This window comes from Gracilinanus agilis, chromosome 3 (genome assembly GCF_016433145.1).
Source record: "Gracilinanus agilis isolate LMUSP501 chromosome 3, AgileGrace, whole genome shotgun sequence".
Classification (NCBI taxonomy): domain Eukaryota; kingdom Metazoa; phylum Chordata; class Mammalia; order Didelphimorphia; family Didelphidae; genus Gracilinanus; species Gracilinanus agilis.
This window is the reverse complement of record NC_058132.1, coordinates 213988795-214011944: the sequence shown is the minus strand read 5'-3', so window position 1 is coordinate 214011944 and position 23150 is coordinate 213988795. Positions and strand designations below refer to the sequence as shown.

General features: G+C 35.1%; 1 protein-coding gene across 1 annotated transcript in view; it reads right to left on the bottom strand.

The window, feature by feature from the left end:
• SATB2 (SATB homeobox 2) overlaps window positions 1-23150 on the bottom strand; it is a 234964-nt gene that overhangs the window by 73313 nt on the left and 138501 nt on the right. The window contains exons 8-9 of the mRNA XM_044669668.1: window positions 6512-6724; window positions 833-988 (exon numbers count right to left, since the gene is read on the bottom strand). Of these exons, the coding sequence (XP_044525603.1) occupies window positions 833-988; window positions 6512-6724 (369 nt within the window). The remainder of the gene's footprint in view (window positions 1-832; window positions 989-6511; window positions 6725-23150) is intronic.

Below are 23150 nucleotides of genomic sequence, written 5' to 3'. Positions count from 1 at the left end.
TGCTGGGAATAAGGAAGAAGGTGATATTCTCTGGCTATAATCTTGTAAGTACGCTGTTTTGCTTATTCAAGATTTAGTTTAAATATATGAAAAGGAAGAATAAGTAGGGCTGAGAATTTGGGAAAATGGATAATACAGAGCTGCCTTTTGTTATATTATCTATATGTGCAATGTATATGTGTACACATATATGTACTACATAGAGTAAAATGACAAAAGGCATATATGTGTGTGTGTGTACAGATATAGATATATTAGGGCAGTTAGGTGGCCTAGTGGATAAAGTGCTAGGCCTGAAGTCAGGAAGGTTCATCTTCCCAAGTTCAAATTTGGTCTCTGATATTTACTAGCTATGTGATCTTGGGTAAGTCACTTAATCTTGTTTGCCTCAACTCCTCCTCTGTAAAATGAGCTTGAGAAAGAAATTGCAAATGATTCCATTATCTTTGACAAAAAAACACCAAATGGCATCATAAAGAGTTGGACATAACTGAACAACACAAATAGATATATGGCAAGAGGCAGCCCTACATTCTCCATTATATATAGAACATACATGATAAAAGTATATATATATATATATGTACATATACACATACACATTATATATAATATTTAAATCTGGATTATGAATTGACTCTCTTCCATCATCTGTTGAAAGTAAAAGCAAGCCATGATGTAAGCCACACTGAAGACAAAAGGCATAACATGACAGATTCCCTGGGGATTATTATTGTTATTATTATTATAGGAACAGATGTATTTTTATTAGTGGGAGGAGGAAAAAGGTCTAATTCCAGCCCTAACATTTGCTCTTTTAAAAACCACTCACCTGACTTTTATTGGCAGCCACTTTGGCAAACAGGGCCTGAGACACCTTGGCCCTTTTCATCTCCTGTTGGATCTCGTCATAAATGGCAGCTGTGATGTTGACGTTGGCGCCTTCCACCTTAATGGGGAGGTCTGTTGTCGGTGTCGAGGTTTTGGCCTACCAAGAGACCATGAAAATAATAATTAAAAAAGTGCTGCTTTCAGCCCAGCCATCTGTGCAGAAATTATCAAAGGATTTCAGTCAGCTGATGCCAAACTGCATTAGCTACAGAGGGACACTTCCTGTCCATTATTCTAATCAGGTTAATTGTGATTGGAAATAATTGCAGTGCATTCCTATAGGACATTCAGGGCCCTGTCAACATTGTACTCTCACTTACTGCCTACTGAATTGTTCACAGGTAAGGTAGGTAGTCTGGGCACTAAACTATCAGCAATCATTAAAGTCTGATTGGAAAACAAAACTATAAAACACATATTGAGTTATTCTTTTTCCTTCTAAAAGTGGCGAACCTTGGAGGAAGAACTAATTCTCCCATAAAAAATGAGTAAATGGGTAGAGGTCTCTAAATAATAAATTATTACTCAATTTAATGCACTCCCTTGAGTCTCTCTCATTCTTTATTAAAGCTATACGTATGTCATTTGAGTATGTATGGTTTCTCATCATTATCATCATTATGCTACCCAGACAGTCACCTAATTTCACCTAGGAAATCAGTGGAAATGAAACAAAATTTCATTTCATAAAACCAGGCTTCAGAATGCCTTTGACATGCCGTTTTCATTTTCTTAAACTCATATTGTGATTTTATGTATTCTGTCATGCTCGTTTTAATTGAATGATTTCCCATCAGCTTCAGAGACAAATGAAGGACAATATAGAAGGTGTCTGTGCTCCTCAGGACTGGCATAACCCTAAAAGGTTTTTATCAATTTGGTCTACAAGGCTGATACAGGATTTGTTTCCCATTTCAATAAGGATTCTTTGCAATAAGGCTTTAAGGAAGAATAACAACAGGCTGAGGGCTTCACAGCCTTCAACTAATGCCTTCTTGGAAACACTGTCAGTGAACCACAAATTATATTTAATTTCCTGAGTTAGTTAGCATTGATAGCAGGTATCATCTAAACTTGGATTTTCTTTGTGGAAGGAAACCTGCAACCTCTCCAAAGAACCCCCAACCCTCTTGGTGAAGTAAGTCCCAGCTACAAGAAAAGAAAGACTCGTTCCCATTTTCTCCCTGCTCTACTGCTCATGGAATGATTATCCACAAGCTTGGATCATGCCTAGGCCTAGAAGGATAGGTGGTGCAGGACTATTTAAAAATTTAAAGGACCATGTAAAGTACAAAATATTTTGGGGGGAAGGGCACTAGGGTATCCACCTGAAAATACTTCTATTGGCTTTTTGAAACTATCCCTGGCAACCTCCTAACATTATCATTGCCTTTCCTTCCCTCCCTAAGATTTCTGCTAAACAATTCCATGAGCTGATGCCAAACAGTGACTCATATTAGAAAGCTCAAACTTCATCCATACCACTAAAGGACTAAATCACCAACTTTGTCTTTTTCATAATAAACTAAATCTACTTCCTCCTATAATTTTTTTCAACAAGTCCTAGATTTATTTCCTTTTCTTCAAACTCCCTGTCAGCCTGTGGTACCTTTAATCAAGAATGTCACCTACAATGTCCAAGATGCTTCCTAAAGCTCTAATGATTTTTAACCTCTTTTTTATTGAAAAGCCCATCTTCCTCCCAGGGCCAGATTTAAAAGATTTCTCCATCTTCATGATAAGGAAAAATCTTAACCTTAAGTTCACAGGATCATGGTTTTAGAGATGGAAAGAACATTACTGCCAGTGTGACTCAAAATATACTTCCACATGATTAAATTAATTAATTATTGTTTACCAAGAGGAGTTACTGAAGGAACAAAAAAGATATCCATTGGGGAATCAGAGTCTGCCAATTGAAGGGTTAATTAAGAGAGGAAAGGTAGTAATTCAGATTGATTTTTGATTGATTGGGGAAAGTATTTCTTTTTAAACTGACAAATCAGGGAATAATTATCCACTAGCATAGATTGTGCCTAGGCCTAGAAAGATATGTGGTGCAAGACTATTTGTAAATTTAAAGGAATATGTAAGGCACAAAATATTTTGGGTGGAAGGGAACTAGGGCAGCCACTAATCAAAGAACATTTTTAAAAAGTCAAAATTATTTTCAAAAGTTCTCAGAAACTTCTGAAATTAAATTGGTCTCCAAAAGATACTTATGTCTTAGAATTTTCTAACTAGGACTTTCAGCTATGTGAAAAAAGCAAATAACTACTCTACTTATGGAATTCCAGAAAGCTTCATGCATGAAAGATACTAAATCTTCAACAATGTTCTTAGAATACATTGGTATTAGAAAGTTACTACAAAGGACATAAATGGAAAATAATCAAACTATTGATATGGTTATTAACAAATATTAGTAAGTACATGGAAAGTGTTGTACTGGGTAAATAAAGAAAATATGATTGGAATTTCCTAAAAAATACTTGATTTTTTAATGAGTGAATATTAGTAAATTTTAAAAAATTCAGTAAAAGTTAAGAACTCTTCCAATTAATTGCTAGCACAAAAAACAAACAAACAAATGCCAGGCAATACATCATCAAAGCAATCAAGAGAGGGAATCCTCTGTTCTTTTTTTTTTCTAAACCTTTATCTTCCATTTTAGAATCAATACTGTATAATGCTTCCCAGGCAGAAGAGTGGTAAGGACTAGGCAATGGGGGTTAAGTGACTTGCCCAGGGTCACACAGCTGGGAAGTGTCTGAGGCCAGATTTGAACCTAGGACCTCTCATCTCTAGGCCTGGCTCTCAATCCACTGAGCTACCTAGCTGCCCCCAAGGGAATCCTTTGTTCTAATGATCTTCTTTATATATGAAAATAAAAAGTTATTATTAAGCAAGGCACAAGCATTTTAACATTAGCAATGCTGAGAACCTTGCTTCCTATTTTACCAAAAAAAAATTGAGGCAATTTACTCTTTTCCTTTCTTCCTCATATATCATTCAAATGTCTTTTGGAGCTCTTTTTCATCTCTGTCTCATATGATGAAGTAGTCTTACTCCTTATCAAGGGTAAACCTTCTACTTGTTAAAATGATCCCGTCCCATTTCCAACAGATTGCCTTCGTTGTCATCTCCACTCTGTCACTTATTTTCAGTTTCATCTCATCTATTGGATCATTTCCTTCTTTCTCTGTTCATGTCTATCCTTAAAAATGGCCTGATTTTTTGATCATTTGATCCTTTAATCCCTGCTAATTATCATCTTATATCTCTCCTGCCCCTTATACCTAAACTCCTCAGAAAAGACCATCTACAACAGGTGTCTCTTCTTCTTAACCCCTTACAATCTGACTTCTGAACTTATTCCACCAAAATTGCTCTCTCCAAAGTTACTAATAATTTCCTAGTCGCCAAATTCATAAGTCTTTTCTCAATCTTCATTCCCCTTGACCTTCCTGCATCCTTTGACATTGTTGATGACTGAGTTTTCAGGATGTTTCTCTTTCCTGACCACTCCTTCTCTGTTTGGGTCCTCCTTTGTATCACACCCTCTAATGGTAGATGCTCCTCAGGGTTCTGTCCTGGGTCCTCTTCTCTTTTCCCTCAATACTACTTCACTTGGTGATCTCATCAGTTTCCTGGGATTTAATTACCATTTTTATACTACTGATTCTCAAATCTACCTTTTCTGCCTCAATTTTGATGCTGATCTCCAATCTCCAATCTTCAATTGCTTTTCAAATATTTCAAACCAGACATCCAGTAAACATCTTATCCTCAATATGTCCAAAACAGCATTCATTATGTTTCCCCCAAGCCCTCTTCACCTCCTACCTTCCTTAATTCTATTAGGACAACATCATCTTCCCAGGCACTTGAGTGCCAATACAATACATTTTCTAAGTGATTTTCCCAAAACATAGGTCTGATCACATCACTCCCCTGCCCAAGAAACTCCAGTGGCTTCCTATTACTTCCAAGAGCAAATATAAAATCCTCTGTCTGATATTCAAAGCCCTTTATAACCTAACCCCCTCCTACTTTTCTAGGTTTCTTATACCTTATGTACTTAAGTTATTCAGGCACTCTTCAATCCAATGACACTGTCCTCCTGGCTGTTCCCCAAACACAACACTCCATCTGGAACTATTCCTTCTCTATTCTGAGTACTGACCTCTATAGCTAGCTTTAAGTCCCAATTAAAATTCCACCTTCTACAGAAAGCCTTTCCCAACCCCTCTTAATTTCAATGCCTTCCCTCTGTAAATTATTTCCTATTTATCCTGTATATAGCTTGCTTACACACACACACACACACACACACACACACACACACACACACACACACACAAGTATGCTGTCTCCCTCAGTAGATTTCAAGCTCCTTGAGGGTAGATGGGTAGATACTATATTTCGCCTTTTTTTGTATGCCCAGCACTTAGCATAGAAAGTGACACACAGTAGATACTTAATAAAGGTTGACTGACTATAAACAGCTGTGAGAGCCCTCTCTCTGCAGTCAGATGACCTAGGTTCAAATGCCATTGCTGATAATTACTAGCTGTATGACTTTGTACAGGTCACCAAACAAATTTGTATGTGAAACGAGGATGTTGATTTAGATGGCCCCCAATCCAGCACTAAATAGAGGATTCTATAATTTTTGTAGAGTGCAGACATTTTAAACTATATTAAAATGCCAAGTATAGACATTATTGCACAACCTCAAGCATTTCTATTCAAACAAAATTCATCATTTTGCCTAACTAGTACATAGATTGTTCTTGTTAATAACTAGTGTATTAGAAATTAATACACAGAATCAGATTTATAAAAATTTGGCAAAAAGTATTGGATATGGATACATATGTACATGACAAACATTATAATATGTGATATATTAACAGTTATAACTCCTCTGTGTTGTTATAGACACTAGAAATCCTAAATCAAGATGGCTGTGCCATATGATTACTACAAAAGTATGAAATGGGGAGGAAAAAGAGGAAATCTGCTAATTAGAAATAAGCTGCCTCAGATCTCTATCAGAACTTTTGCCTCCAGTGTCTATAGTTGCCTTGACCTTACTGAGCACACATGACTTTCAGAAGCAGGCTTTTGCAGGAAAGCTCTCAGAGAGAATACAGTGTTTACAAAGATATATTTTGGGTAGAAAGATGAATGAATCACTGGGGCTTACAAAAGCCTGAAGACAGGCCATTTCAAGTAATAACAAATAGTGATCTTCCTGCCTTACAAAATTCATTTTTCCTTATACTTTGAGATTATCATTGAATACTACATATAATTATTTTGAGCTTCAACTATCTAGTATCCCTGACTATTTTGCTTCTTCTTTCACTACTATGTCTGTCAGGGAAGACCAAGTAAGACAGATGTTGGATTAATGAAATCTATCTTAAAGGATCCTCTAAAGAAAAGGAATTATCATATCATTCCATGGTCATTGTTATTATGCCCCTATGTTCATCAATCAAAATATTGACCTGCATCGTGTCCCAATATTCTGAGAGTGAAATGTATTATCGGTGCCAGAAAATTGTCCACTAGGAAAGAGAAAAAGAGGATAATGGGACTAATATCTTACCTGGGGGGTTCTGGAGGAGCTTGGACTGCTGGAGGCTGAAGATACCATGCTCACATTGGGGTTCATGCTCCTCTCTCTCTCATCCTGGTAGATGCGATCCCGCTCGACCTCTGGCAGATTGAGGAAATTTTGCATGGCCCTTAGGTTTACCAACAAAGATTGAGAGGCTGTCCTGGGGTCTTCTTCCTTACGCAGAATCTCAGACAACAATCCCTGGTTCAAAATAAAAAAAAATTAAAGCTATGTGTGTGTGTGTGTGTGTGTGTGTGTGTGTCTGTGTGTATATGTGTATATGTGTGTATGCATGACTCTGTGTGTTTAATATATTTGCTACAACCAGCTGGGCTGTGATGTCAAGAACCTCTCTCTGATTCCTAAGGGTTCTCCAGTGGGGATATTTTGTGGGAATGTGTTTATCTTCTGGGGGCTGAGCTTTATTTTGGGACTGTTCTATTCTGACACTTTATCATCACTGTAATAATCATCTGTGTGCAGAGATGCCAGATAGCAAGGTAGGCGCTTGGGAAGAATTGTGAAATTGCAATTACCACCAGGTGCCTCCTACAAGTATTTCAGGAACTGTTAGAACTATCTCTGCTTGAAACTGGGAACACTTGGCAGTCCTGCTCAGCTTTACATATCTGCCAAGTTTGGTAAATTTAGTTCCGACATTTAAACGGCACAGGAGATTTACATCGATTAAAAAAAAAAAAAAGTTTGGCTGAATTTCTGTGTGACCGGCCACTGTTTTCTTGAGGATGTCACTTGTGGGTAAATTTGTGACAGGAAGCAAATGTAAGACCTTATAGAAGAAACAAAGAACGTTAACCCTTCAATTGTTTCTATTAGCAAACATGATGAGACAGATAAGCCTAAGGATACCTAGTGTCATTCAAAAAGCAGCAGGTAAACAATGAAAGAACAAATAAGATCAAAGATTTAGAACTAAAAGAGACCTAAGAAGTTACCTGGTCCTACCTCTTAATTTTGTTCTACTTCCATGATTTTCAACAAAACTAAGGCTGAAAGAATTGTAATGACTTGCCTAAGGTCACACAAGTAGTAAGTGGAAAAACTGGGATTTGAACTCAGGTTCTAGGACTCTAAATCTAACACTTCTTCCACGTGCTATATGCTGCTTCTTTTAATGGAGAAAAATAGTAGCATATATAAAATGTCACCAAAGAGCCAAATGCTTTGTGCTTTTGTAATCTTTCTAAAATATACAATCAAAGATATAGGTTTAAAGGAAATATTGCTGTTTTTTATGTGCATAGAAGTAAGGTAGAGTGATACAGTAGAATTCACAGAAAAATTATGTAAACTAAATTAAAAACAGGCCTGAAGATATGAGAGTTCTCAAATAAATGGAGTCAAGGCTTTCCTACAAATGCATATAACACACAGAAGCATCACTAGCCAGCAATTCCACTTGGAGAATAATAAGCAAACACATGAAGAGGGCAAACACACTGCTGTATTCTATCTGATGGTTTATATATGGGTAAAATATAAGAGAAAAGAACTAATATAATAATATGATATAATCAAAATAGATAATGGAATTGAAAACATAATATCTTAGACAATATAATAGACTGTGATCCTCAAGTATCCTACAGGATAATCTACATTTGGGTAAAGTATGATATGACACAAAATGAAGCGACTAAAAGCTATAAGAATGTTGACATGCATTATCGCTATCCAAAATGGAAGGACAGTAGGAAGCAATGAACACTCTCTCAGTACAATTGATATGCTACCTATCATCTCTGCAATTTGGGTGGCAAGATACCTTGGGGCATGTTGACTTGACTTGAAAGAGTTGGCATGACCAATTCTTGGTAAGAAAATCATTTATAAAATCTACTAGAGGAAATTCTGTTGAAAAGTGACTGAATATTTTTTAGACAAGAATGTAACTGACAATAAAGGTCTTACTTCATGAGATAAGAATAAGAATTCAATGTGCAATTTTGTGAAGCTTAAGAACATTTATAGAAGTCCATGTGTGCATGCACACATTTGTGAATATGCATATAAAAATAGACTACAAGTGAATGGGTTCTGGGGAAATCCAGACTTCTTTTCACACTCTTAGAAGCAGCAAGTGGCACTCCTGGCTCCCAGAAAAGCTTGTACTACATAACTTGTTTTTTTTTTTCTAAAATCAGAAGTCAATTCTGCTTTAAGTTACATTGCCTCCAGAGTTCATCTCACTACAAACTTCTAGTATCATCAAAAATGAAAAAAATTAAATTCCCTGGTGTATTCTTTAAAGAACACTGTTAAGTAAAGGATTTTTTGAGTTAATGTGCTTTAAAAAAACTCAAGTTATTAAAACTTAGTTTTTATGGGTCTCTATATTCTTTACAATAGAATATAAAATGTTAATATTCATCACAAATAATCAACATATCTCAGACACATTTTAAGGCTAAATCTCTTAGAATATGATTCTGGTAAGTACATCCATAGCAAATTCATGCACCTTCAAGAAGATGTCTTGTATAGAAGATGGATAGCTTATTAAAATGTTCTACTCTTTTTTATACTAGCAAACTGGGGCTCAAAACTTTATCTTAGTTACTACTTTCAAGTCATTAAAATAATGGGTCTGTCATGGCATAGCATTCTGGCATAGCATTCATACACAGTTGTATTTCATATGTCTTTCAAATATGACCTTCAAGTCATATATGTTCTCTGGTTTCAGACCTGCTGGATAAGCTCATAGGAAAATAAATTTATGTATATGAAAATGAAGACAGAGCTTCTATGACAACTAGTCCTCACCCAGAAAAGGTTTTAAGGTGACAGAAGGATATATATATATGTATATATATATATATATATGTATATATATATATATTTGAGTGGTCTTGGAAAATAGTGTCTTTTAGTTTACTCAGGGCCTAATCACAAAGTTAGCCACCCAGAAAGCAACATTGTATAGTAGAATGAATACTGATTCTGGAGACAAGAAGATCTAATATTAAGCTTTAACTCTACTACTTTATCATTTGTGTGAGCTAAAACAAGTCACTTTACTTCTGTGGGTCTCAGTTTCCTCAGCTGTTAATGAGGGATTTGAACTGATTGATTCCCCTCTCCAGCTCTNCTCATAGGAAAATAAATTTATGTATATGAAAATGAAGACAGAGCTTCTATGACAACTAGTCCTCACCCAGAAAAGGTTTTAAGGTGACAGAAGGATATATATATATATATATATATATATATATATATATATATATATATATTTGAGTGGTCTTGGAAAATAGTGTCTTTTAGTTTACTCAGGGCCTAATCACAAAGTTAGCCACCCAGAAAGCAACATTGTATAGTAGAATGAATACTGATTCTGGAGACAAGAAGATCTAATATTAAGCTTTAACTCTACTACTTTATCATTTGTGTGAGCTAAAACAAGTCACTTTACTTCTGTGGGTCTCAGTTTCCTCAGCTGTTAATGAGGGATTTGAACTGATTGATTCCCCTCTCCAGCTCTGTACCTCATAGTTCAAAATGCAGTTAGCTATTCATTTCTTTGGTGGAGAATAGCTATTCCATCATTGGTAGAGAAGCAAAATCAGAACATGGATATAAATGTAAATAAAAAAAATATATAAATATAAAATATAAGATATTTAATTGAACCATAAGCAGTTATAATAATTCTAAGGATTGTTCCTGGCATAATGGCATTGATTTCCCTGTACACATTCAATAGTCTGTTTTATTATGTTTTATTATGGTAGTGTTTTATTATGAACCTGAACCTCTTGGTTTGTTTTTATTTAGATCTTTAAATTCAGAAAGTATGGAAAGATTTAATTTATGTTATCTAGATTTTTATTTTCATATATTGGAAATATTGAGCTAGCTTACTGAAAAAATCATCAAAGGGAAGAAAAACAAGGAAAAAAATCTACAGTGTAACAAATATCTTGGGGAGAGCAGCTGTGTAGCTTAGTGGATTAAGAACAAGGCCTAGAAATGGGAGGCCCTGAGTTTGAATCTGCCCTCAGACACTTCCTAGTTGTGTGACTCTGGGAAAGTGATTTAATCACCATTGCCTAGCCCTTATTGCTCTTCTGCCTTAAAACCAATACACAGTATTGATTCTAAGATGGAAAGTAAGAATTTTTAAAAATGTGTCTATATATTTACATAGATATCTATCTATATTATAGATTATATATTAATATTATATATTATACCACATACTCTCTCATGATATATTATATATATATGCATATATATATGTAGTTACACTGGGATCAAAAAATCTCATCCAAGTTCTTCTTACACATAGCAGATAGATGACCATGGGTAGGTCACCTAATCTCTCAGTGACCAAGGAAATACTCTAAGTCTAAATAAGGAGCCAAACTGCAGCAGCAGAAAGGATTATCACATTGTAAACTCCCCAAACCATGTGCAAATTGAAAAATAAAGCAAAACAAACAAAAATACAAATAGCACACAGCAAATAATAATAAATCACTGAACTTAGCAAGGAAATGAATCAATGTAATATTAAAACAATTTTAAATAAACTAAAATTAGTAATTTATCTAACATAAACATTTACCACCACAGCAACTAGAGCTCTGATTATCAATCAACCAGGAAGAAGGTATCATTTCTGACAGTCTGATTATGTTGCTTGAGATAAAGGAAACGTCATTTAATACTTAAATACAACAAACCTTTTTCGCTTTAGAAGTGAGTGGAAAACTCAGAAAAATGCATGCAAATACTGAAGCAGTTGTAAATTAAAAAAATTCATAAATCAACTCGGATATGGCTTATTAAATTTTTGTATAAATGATAATAAAACATATTGCAATTATTGAGTAAAGTGGTCATTATGTATTTTCCTCATCTCAGGCAACTAGCACAGGTTTCTCAAGGGACAGATGATTACAGCTCCTTCCTCAGATTAGCCAAGGCTATGTAAGCCTAGGAAACATGTTTATTGTATGGGAGACGACATTTGCACAAGGCAACAGAATGTCTAACACCAGTTCTCTGTGGGGCATCTTTGGATATGAGTATGTGCCAGCGCACATAGGGCGTTGAAGAGATGGACACACAATGAACATTAAAAAAATAGCAATCCTCACAGTTCAATCCCTGGGAGTTATTAGTGTTTATATTATTTCCAGCAATAGTACAGAACAAAATAATGAGAAGGTGGGAAATGTTACACAAAATGAAGTCATTACTAAACAATTACTATGTGCAAAGCATTGTGCTAGCTGCTTGGGGTTGTTGCTTATTTATTAAGTAAATATATCAAAAGCAGAACTTTAGCTCACTTTTAAACCAGAGAGAATATTTTATAATAGTTCCTTTCTTAGAAGCCCCCCTCAAATGGAAATGAAATGGGTACCCATCTATTGGGGAATAGCTAAATGAATTGTGTTAGATGAATATAATGGAATATTTCAAAGCAATGAGAAATGACCAAATGGACAGATTCAAAAGAAACTGGGAAGATCTCAAATGAATTGATAAAAAGAGCAGAATTAGGTGCACAATTTAAATGAAATTACAAAGAAAAACCATTTTTAAAGACTTTACTACTCTGATTAGTACAATGATAAGCCACAAGACCAGAGGTTGAAGGTTGAAGGCTAAAGATGGAACATGCCCACTGCCTGCTAGAGAGTGATAGACTATGCATATTTGTTACAAATGGTTTACTGAGGCTGCAGGAGGGAGTCAGTAGAAGGGAAACATAATAAATGCTTGTAAAAATAAACATTTTTAGGATGTGCTATATTCAAATAACACTAAAAATTATCTACATTTATTTAGAACAATTGAAATCATCTTATTCTTTATTAACTTCTGCTTCTAGCAATTAAGTGAAATGCTTTCCATCATTCCAACATACTTTTTTTTCAACAATCAACATGTTAGCTCAAACCCATTAAGTTTCCTATGTTGCTAAGGAGTTATTCATTTTTTTAAAATAGCATTACTATCTTGGCTACTATTGCTATCCCACTTTGCAAAAAGAACCCCTCGCCATGTCTTCTTTTTGGAATATAAACATTTATCTTCAAGCCTTGACCCTATGAAATTTGCTAATCATATCCAAAAAACTAGGCAACAATTCCAACACTGCCTGCTTCCCTTCAAGAAATTATTTTGCTATTTCAGTGGATTTTTGACCTCAATAAAGCATCCCTCAGATAACCTGAACTGAAACCCATCTACATTCTCTAATCCTAAAAACCTTTTTTTCATGTCTTCCTATAAATACACTACTGTGGATCCATCCAATATGGTGGAAAACTTCCTTCAGATTTCTTGACCCTGTTTGAAACCAAAGAAACATACAGACCATTTCAAAGGTATCCCTCACTATTGGCACAACTGGCCCACTGCCTTCTCTACTCTGCCGACATTCTTGAATGCTGTACTTTAGGTAAAGTGCTTCAGCTAGCTCATATTTACCATCCATCTTTTGATTGCCCTTTAAATAATATTGATATAGTAAGTTCTTTGGTTACTCTTATATTCTTTTACACGCCACCATTCATAATCACTAGAAGAATATGTTTACCAAAAAGAGCCTGTTTCAGGAAGATGCTTAAAAATTGTTTTTTTAAACCCTTACCTTCCATCTTAGAATCATTATATATTGGTTTTAAGGCAGGAGAGCAGTAAGGGCTAAGCAATGGGGATTAAGTGACTTTACCAGGGTCACTCATTTAGAAAGTGTCTGACACCATATTTGATCCCAGGACCTCCTGTCTCGAGGCCTGGCCCTCAATCCACTGAGCCACATAGCTGCCCCCTTTTATGACTGTTAATGGTAAGGACTTAATTTCCCAAAGACTATTTGGCCCATTCTACTCCACCTAGTCAATTCTAGGGCCAGATCATATATCTATATACAGTGTCCAAAGGAGAGATGGAGATATCCAAATGGGTCACTTGTATCAGTTGTCAGCTATATATTGCAGTATTAACAATAGGTATTATTCATCTAATTCATTAAATTGTACTTATTGTTCTTTTCTTGAATGTATCATTGGGCCAAACTCTTTTTAATGATTAAAAATCTAATAAAATACTCTGCTATGTTTTGGGGATTGATGAAATCAGTGCAAAGTCATTTGCCAACAGAAACATCTGGAGAATGTTACTATCTATATAGAGGCTTTCTTTTAGATAAAATTCTCAACATTTCCTAAGAGAGTGGATGAGCTCTGTTGACATCACTGATCTCTCTTTTTTATGTCTGATTTGATTCTAATAGTCAGAGAATCAAGCAAAGTTGTTATTGTTGTTATATCTTCCCGGAATAATATGAATTTAACATATTTACATATTAATTAGTCACTTTTTTTAGATGTTTTGCTGTCTGAATCAATTTTTTAAATTATCTTAACAATACATTTAGTTTTTCCCATCTTGCTTGGGTTGTTGTTGTTCAGTAGCTTTTTTGTTGTCTCTGATTCTTCATGACTCCTTTTAGGGTTTTCTTTGCAAAAATACTGGAGTATTTTTCCAAGACATTTCCTTCTCCATTTTACAAATGAGGAAACTGAGGCAAAGAGGAATAAGTGGCTTGCCCATGGTCACACAGCTAGTGTCTGAGGCCATATTTGAACTCATGAAGATGAGTCTTACTGATTCCAGGCCTATCACTCTATCTACTTTGCCAACTAGCTGCCCATCTTACTTTTTTTTAAATCTTTTTTTTAAAACCCTTGTACTTTCAGTGTATTGTCTCATAGGTGAAAGAGTGGTAAGGGTAGGCAATGGGGGTCAAGTGACTTGCCCAGGGTCACACAGCTGGGAAGTGGCTGAGGCCGGGTTTGAACCTAGGACCTCCTGTCTCTAGGCCTGACTCTCACTCCACTGAGCTGCCCCCTTGCCTATGTGAGTCGTCTTCCCCTATTACAACGTGAGTTCCTTGAGAGTAGGAAATGTCTTATTTTCCTATTTGTCTCCCTGTAGCTTAGCACAATCCTTTGCTCATATTAGGGAGCTTAATAAATGCTTTCTCATTCATTCATCCATTGATTTATTCATACTTATCTAGCCCATTACTCTTCCTATCTATTTTCTTTATTTCTAGTTCTTCATGTAGCACATCAGAGCCTTTATTACAAGAGTTCAAATATAGTGGGATAAAGAAGTTTAGTACAGAGTTATTGAAAGATCTTTTCTATTTTTGTCTGTGGTCCTCAAAGTTTCTCTGTTAAGAGTCTGTGGGATAATTTTGTTGAATTGGATCCTAAGAACAAATGAATCATACTTTAAATTTTAAATGAATTTATATTTCAAACCAGTATTGTTTTTGGTCACCATGTCATTTGTTCATTGGCTGAAGCAATTTCTAGGTTTCTTTTGGCTTTCAGCTTAGACAAATTATTTATATTGGTTAAATAGTCTCAGAAAAATGGTTATTGTCTGGGCTGATGTCTCTTTTATCAGTTTACCATTTTTCCATATGAAAAGCTTTCTTTAATCCCCATAGTGAAACTAGATGGATCATATGGATCCCTAGACCTCTCAAGTACACAACTTTAAAATCCCTTCTTTCCTGCCTTCACCAATGCCATACTTTAACTATTAATAGAACTTTATAAGGAATTTTAAAGCTTTTTATACAAGTTCTTCACCCAGAACTCAACCTAAACAAGCTTCTGTGGAATAGTAGAGTCAGAAATATTTCTGAAGCCCTTTCAGTTCCAAATCATATAAACAGGTTTAAAGTCTAGCTCTGACACTTACTACCAAAGTGACTATTAACTCTCAAAGTGCCACTTTTTTTTCCATCTGCCAACTGTGGACAACATTATAAGCCCCATCTATCTCACAAGATTTGTTTTATAGAAACATTTTCTAATGACCTTAAGGTCATTACCCTCAAATGGGAGCTACTCCTATTTGTCCTTTGCAAAGTTTAAAGAATTTAAAGTTGTAAAGTATCTCAGATAGGGTATGGCTTTATGAAATGGGACAAGTTAGTTAACATATCTGGGCATCAATCTTCTCATTTGTGAAATAAGTTGACTCACTTCAGATACTTCAAGTCTCCCCTAGCTTGAAAATTCTTCTACCTACTCCCATGAGCATTAAAAGCAAGCCTCTTTGTTCTCCCAGTGTAGAATATGTGTGTCAGCCTTGAACTATAAAGAGAATCCCCAATTCTATATCCTCTAGTCCAGTGATGGACAAACTTTTTAAAGAGGGGACCAAAGGAAAAGAAATGCTCATCTGTCAGTCTATTTCTAAGGCAACTCTTTCAAAGTTTCATTGTATTGTGTCCTACTCATTGTATTTGTCAGATTAGGAATAATGTTGCCCAGGCAGATAGAACATTTCAGGGGGCCAAACCTGGGCCATAGTTTGCCCATCACTGCTCTAGTGTGTGGCTTTGAGAAAGTACCATGTGGATAAGACTTCCTTGTTCCTAGGCTCATCTGTCTTAGAAGAATTATATAGACATATCTGCATGTATATTTGCACTGGATTTGTTTTCACTCTGAGCAAAATTCCAATAGATGTTAAAGAGAAAAAAAACAAAAAGCAAACTAACAAAAAAAAAACCCTAGCATCTGAGACTACATGGTACATTTCAGATTAGACTTGCTCTAACCATCTTGGGGTCTAAAGTCCAATTCTTCTACACCTATTTTGTTTACTAACCCCAAATACTATTATGGCTCTCTCAAGTTTATGGATAGGCCTTTTGTCTTTGTTGTTTTTTAATATTATTAAGGAACTTCTTTAAACATTTTATTTGGGAATTTATTCCATTTGAAAGAGTTAAGAGCCTTTTGAGCAAATAGAATAAAATTATGGAATCAGAAAAACTCTTTTTTTCCTAAGTGTCCAAAGTAAATAATAATGTATCAGCTAAATTAACAGAAAATAAAAATGATCAAGTTTTAAATGACACAATGTTTTAAAACCCAAAACATAAGACAATTGATGTGTCTATAATTTCGAGTTAACTTTAGACAAACTAACAAGCAAACATTACCTCCCCCCCAAAAATGAAGTGATATTAGATAATCCATTCAGCCTTTTTGTCACCTGCAACAAATTAGGCTTTCAATATGCAAAACATCTTCCTTCCAGAAAAACAAATGATCATGATTCCATTTAATTGTAATTTAATGAGGCATAATTTATTTTTTAAAGTGATACACACCAGGTGTGTGCTGAGGAAACTGGTCCAGCCAAACCTAAGTGATTCTATTTAGAGAAAGGCTCAAACTAGCTGGAGATTGTTTTCATATCTGTAAATTATGTTTTTGGTTGTGGCAGTTCAGGTGGGAGGTAGTAAGGGGAACCTGCAATGTTCACACATTTGTTCTAATACATACATTTGCTATTACATTCCTTTTATCAAAATCACCTTATCCCAACAAATATTCATTTGCCATTTAAGGAAAAGTTTAGTAATTTATACGTTATTTATTAAGTTACATAAAATCAAAATTTAACTTTTATGTACAGCTGGTTGTAATGCTGGAGGTTGAAATCCTATTATTACAGCTTCTTTAAAATACTTGCACACTGCAAGTTTTAAAGGCAAACAAGTTCCTTTCTCATGATATTTTAATCACTTTATTCAGTGATTAAAACACTGAATAATTCACTGCATATAAAACAAATAAAATTCTTAATGACTGTCCTGTTCATAAAGTTTCCTCTCTGTGTATGACATAATAGCATATTTGTTTATATTTGTAGCTAAACTGAAATTTTCATTTTTTCTCACAAGTACATATTGCTTTATATTAACACACTACCCCAGATAATAGGGGAAAATAGTCACTTCCTTTGACAATTATTTCATTAAAGCAATATTCAAACAAGCTAACCAAATCTATAGAGTCAATCCTATAAAGTATTCTTTTACAAAATAAAGCCCTTTACCTTCTGTCTTAGTTGGTAAGGGCTAGACAAATGGGGTTAAGTGATTTGTCCAGGGTTAGATAGCTAGAAAGTGTCTGGGGTGAGATCTGAACCTAGGTCCTCCCAACTCCAGGCTTAGTACTCTATCCACTATGCTACCTAGAAAACCCTAGAAAATGTTCTTAAAACAAGGTCATTTAAAAAAAATTCACAAGTCGTAGTTTTGCTTATTATCCCACTGACTTCAAAATTTTAATTTCTACTTCTCCAGTTCACTACTTGTGATAAATCAAGCCCTATCTACTACAGTCAGAATAAGATAACATTGCCACGATATAAAATCTCACGATTTATCCAAAATAAATTTCAAACTCTTAAAAAATCCCTGTGGAAGAAGTTCAACTCTTTTGGCTTTATGATGCCATCTATATTGCCACTGGATGCCATCTGCACTACACTTTGTCATATCAGAAATTCTGCCATTTCTTCAAACTCTTCTGGTCACTAACTCCACAAAAGAATAACTTGCTACAGGAATCCTCTCCCTTTAGTTTTCCCTGTGAGCTAAATGTTAGCATCTCCTGTAAAGGTTATACAGAATTAAATTGAAGAAAGGAAAACATAATTCCTGCTGAGAGTCTTCTGTTCTGTTCTCCCACAATATTTCATTTAAATGGCTTAAAGAATGGGCCACATTTTATAGCATTATAGTTCCTTGGCTAGGAGGAACCCTTGAGATTGTCTAGGTTAGTCCCACACACAAAACTCCATATCAAAGATGAAGAAACTGAGGCCAAGGTAAGTGTAGTTGGCTTCTCTAGCATCCCAGAGGCATAATGTAACTGAGCTGCCACTCATACCAAGATTATTTGATTCTAAATCATTCTATTCTACTTTGTTGTGTTTAAAGCTGTTTTTAAATACATTTTTCACTAAATTTATGAAGTAAACCAAGTATAATGCTTCAGCTAACACCAACCACTCCACACTCCCACAAAAGGGATAAGGTAGCCAATGATGGATGCTTCTAGGTCTTTGGATTATGATTATTAAGAGCAGTTGAAGAAATATTTCATTAAAAGCTTATAATCTTAAGCATATTACTCAGATGAAACATTTTAAAAGAAGTTCAATGATTAATTAATATGTTTTGAGGCACCTACTATGTGTCAGCCATTATCATAAGTGCTGGAAAAAAGAGGTCTAAGACAAAACTGAACAGTCTCTTATGTACAAAGATAAATAAGTACAAAAACAGATACTAAGTAAAAATCAAGCAATTTTTAAAAATTGTTTTTGTTTTTTTAAGGGGTCAGGGAATAACCAGCAGGTAAAGGGTCAAAGTATGGCTAACAGGTAAAAATTCAATTTACTTTTGAGATATCCATGTTTGAACACTAATCATTTTCAAGAGGATGAGCACATTAAAGGCCAGCATCTGAACACATCAGTTTTCTAGCCAAGCACAAGAGTTGCCTTTTTCCTACAAATTAATGTGGATAAACCAGATAAGATACCATAAAAGTACAGGTTAAGTTCCTTTTTTGGGGATTCACTTTTGATAAAGAATTACATATAAATTATACTTCATAGAGAGGTCTTATAATCAATACTTTCCTTTGACTATGACAATTTTTTCATTCCAATGTCTGACAAAATATCTCTTGCAGTATTCAAACTAATCTCCTCAACAAAGCATCCTTAAACGATGAATTACTTTAAAAAGACAAAAGTATGTTTCCTGAGTGCATCTAACCGGTTCACCAGTGTTCTTGGTGGCTAATGTATTTTCATTAGTCTTCATTTTCACACACTTTTGAAACCCCTAGGTCCAGCTGGGATCAGAGCCAGAAGTACTAGAATCCTCATGAGAAATCCTGTTCATACCAAAGGCCTAGGCCAGGCACAAAAACTGAACTGAATCTCTTAGATTTTAGAGGTTAATCCAGGGTGAACTGAGACAATGAAAAACTGTACAGCAACAGAAAGCTTTGACATTCTACCATCTAAATAAGTAACCTGACTTTCCTAAACTGTAGAAAATCTCCCACTTGGTCCTCATTCTCTTTTCTCTCTAAATACCACTGATAGTCATTTTTCTCTTGCGAATAAATATGAAAAAAAAGGTTTCACCTTGGATGCATATTCACAGCCTACAACTCTGCTACGAACCTGACTCCTAAAGCTCATTTGTCTAATGCTAAAAATACTTCTCTCTCTGGAGAGCCTTGCTTAGCCACAAAGCCAGTGTTTAGTCTGATTTGAATAAAATGTATACAGGGCACAACAATGACAATTTGATTTTTATTATTAAAAATGAAGTGTTAAATCCTCAAAGAAAATGTTGTTATTGCATTAGTTTAATAAGGCCTCTCTTTTATTACAATATTTCTTTATTAGGAAAGACAGAGATGCATGTGTTTTGTTTTATGTAAGAGAGAGTACCTAAAGCAATACCTTCTGTATATATGTGTATGCATATGTGTACAACCTGAATATATATATACAAAGAAGTTGTTTTAGAAATATATTCATGATGTAATTTAAAGGCTACATATCTCTGAATGTGTCTATATGAACTTACATATAGACACTACTCTTAAACATAATAAGATACAGTGAGTGAAGCAATCACAGAAGAGATATGTGCAAACACGGAAGAATTCTGCTGTTTCTAGGGAGTACAAGTCCTCTCTTTGCCTAGCAGCCAATAGCCAGGTCTGGTTAAGTACGTATTGAAAGCCTGGCTCACAAAGTATTCAGGATCTTTTCATTTAGCCTAATGGATACAATTAAATTAATTAAAACTAAACTTTTGGGCAGTGTGAACTCTGCTTTTAGACAAATATTCCGAATACCCCAAATTTGCAATTTGTTAAATTAAACATTTTCTTTACATATAGCTTTTTCCTTCTTGTACATGCAGGGAAAACTCACTTTTGCCAGATTACACAGTGATAAAGCAGACAAGGCAACATGAAGAGGTTTCAGGCTATAAGACATTCTTGAAATAAAAAACAAAGACTAGGTCCTCTTAGCTGCACTATTTCTATAAAAGTCACACTTGAAGATGCATAAAGGAGTTATTTCAAGCTAGCTTATCATTTTCTATCTTCCTATATTAATCTCTTGATAGGCAAAGTGGTATAAATGGAGCCATTCTTTTATATCTTCCTTCTTTCCCTCTTTCCTGTCAATCCAACTACCTTTGGATTATATGTACTAGTCAAAAAGTTTGCCTTAGGTATGGGAATACCAGTCACTTAAAATCCAAGGAAACAAACCTCAGCCATCTCACATCCCAAAAGAATAAAAGAACTAATCAGGTTATTTTTAGACACATTACAAGTGGTTCCCAGAGGTCTGGACATAGAGAGAATTTGTAGATATATAAAGTATATGGCAATGACTATTTCATTCAAAAAGTTGAAGGTTCCTGGTTATTCTTGGTTTCAGTGGTGATTCAGTGGAGCAAAAGTTGGCTACTTGCCGCAATTTTTTACCAGCTTTGGCTGTGTCAAAAGATTCCCCCAATCTTCCCCCTCCTCAAAAAAAGACTTCCCAGAAATAAATAAAAAATCTTTGCACCTACAGGCAGAACTTTGTCAATACATTAGAGTATCTGAAACTGATGAATGCAATCTCCTAAATATTCTCCATTCTCTGGATTTTTTGACCCTCTTGATTTTTATCTGTCTGAACAATTTTCTCAGTCTCCTTTGTTAAGGCATCACCTTTTGCTATACTCACTACCCCAAAGATCTGTCAGAAATCCTCTTCTTCTTTCTCTCTAGTCTAGGAGCTCTAAACCTGTTTTTGGTCATAGACCCTATTGGCTGTTTGATGAAGTCCACATACCCCTTCTCAGAATAATGCTTTTAAATGCATAATATAAAAAATTAGGATAATAAATAAAACCAAGTATGTTGAAATGCAACTATCAAGATAGGAATTATTTTTAAAGTTAACATATCCTGAGTTAAAAGACTCTGCTCCACATGCTCTCACTTGGTGAGTCCATAAGCTCTTAAGGATTCAATTATTATCCCTAGCTAGAAGACTCTCAGATCTATATATCCAGCCCTAGTTTCTTTCCTGAGATGTAGTTAAATGACTGCTAAACATTTCAAACTAGATGTTCTATAGGCATCTCAAATTCAACATATCCATAGCAAAACTAATCATCTTTTTCTACCACTCTTATAAATTTCCTTATAACAATGGAGAGTATCATTCTTAAAATCACTCAAGTTTAAAATTTCAGGGTCATCCCCAAATCTTCGTTCTCCATCTCATATGATATAATTTAGCAATTTGCAAAGTGTGGTCTATGAACTCCAAAGTGCCCCTGTGAACCTTTCAAGGGGACTATGAAGTCAAAACGATATTTTATAATACTACTAATACTTTCATTTCTAATATGATAAAATATCTATATCTCTTAATCCACATGGACTAAAAGTATAAAGGGATACTAAAAACAAAAAATCTGAGAGGCACTAATCTAATCAGCTGCCAAATCTTGTCATTTCTGCCTCCATACCTCTAATCTACATTTTCTTTGCTCCACTCACACTACTAATGAATGAGAATGAATGTGACTATCCTAAAAAACTATATACATATACGTGTGTGTGAACACATATACATAAATATAATCTTAACTGATTCTCATAAAAACCTGTGATATAGATACTACAGTTAACTTTATTCCAATTATACAAGTCAGAAAATGGATGTTTTTAAAGAGGTTATATGATTTTCCCATTGTCCCCATACCTAGGATATATCTGAGGTAGGATCTGAATTTAGGTCTTCCTGCATGCACTTAATCGACTGTACCATGATTCTAAGTTAATATTAGCAAGAAAACAAGAACAAAAACAACTGAGTGGAATACAGATTCTGAAGTCAATCTCTCAAACCACTACAGCAGTGGCAAGTTGTACTCTAGCAGGAACTTTGAGCATCTGGGGAATCGTTTTCTAGTACTGTGGTTCATAAACTTTCTAAGGTATGCTAACCTGACTGAATAGTAGTTGATATCAACGTGCTAACCAGGCTTAATTAGATTTCAGTTAGGGTACTAAGGCAGCACAGTAAAGTAAGAAAGGCAATGGGTATGAGCTATCCTTTTCCCAAAAATATCCATGACACATTTTTCCAAAAGTACATATAACGTCCGAAGGAAAATGGGATCAATCAGGCTGCACACACTTGTAGCAAAGGAAGTAACTCAGAGCACCTGGAAATGTTTTGCAGGAGCCTTGAATGTGTTCTACTTGGGCCCAGTTTAGCCATCTCCTAGGCTCCCCATAGAGTCCTAAAGCTGCCTTGTCTCCAGGTATCTAGTTTGTCATTTGCTGATGATGCAGAAAATGCTGTCAGATGTTCCAGGGGCACTGCTAGGATGCCAAGGGAAGTCTGAAAACTTCCATATCTTTTACAAGTGCGCAAGGTCTTTCTCTGTCCAAGGGGATAGGAATAGGAGAGAGAGGCTCTTCTCTTCTTCTCTTCTTCCCCAACTGATTCCCTTTCATAAGCATGGCTGGAACTAGTATATCCTGGCTTGACACTAGAATGTCACAGTCTGAATTGGTTTGCCTTTTTATGCAAGCTCCATAGAGTGTGACTATGTTTTCTTGGTTCAATCTCTCTCTCTCTCTCTCTCTCTCTCTCTCTCTCTCTATATATATATATATATATATATATATATATATATATATATGTGTGT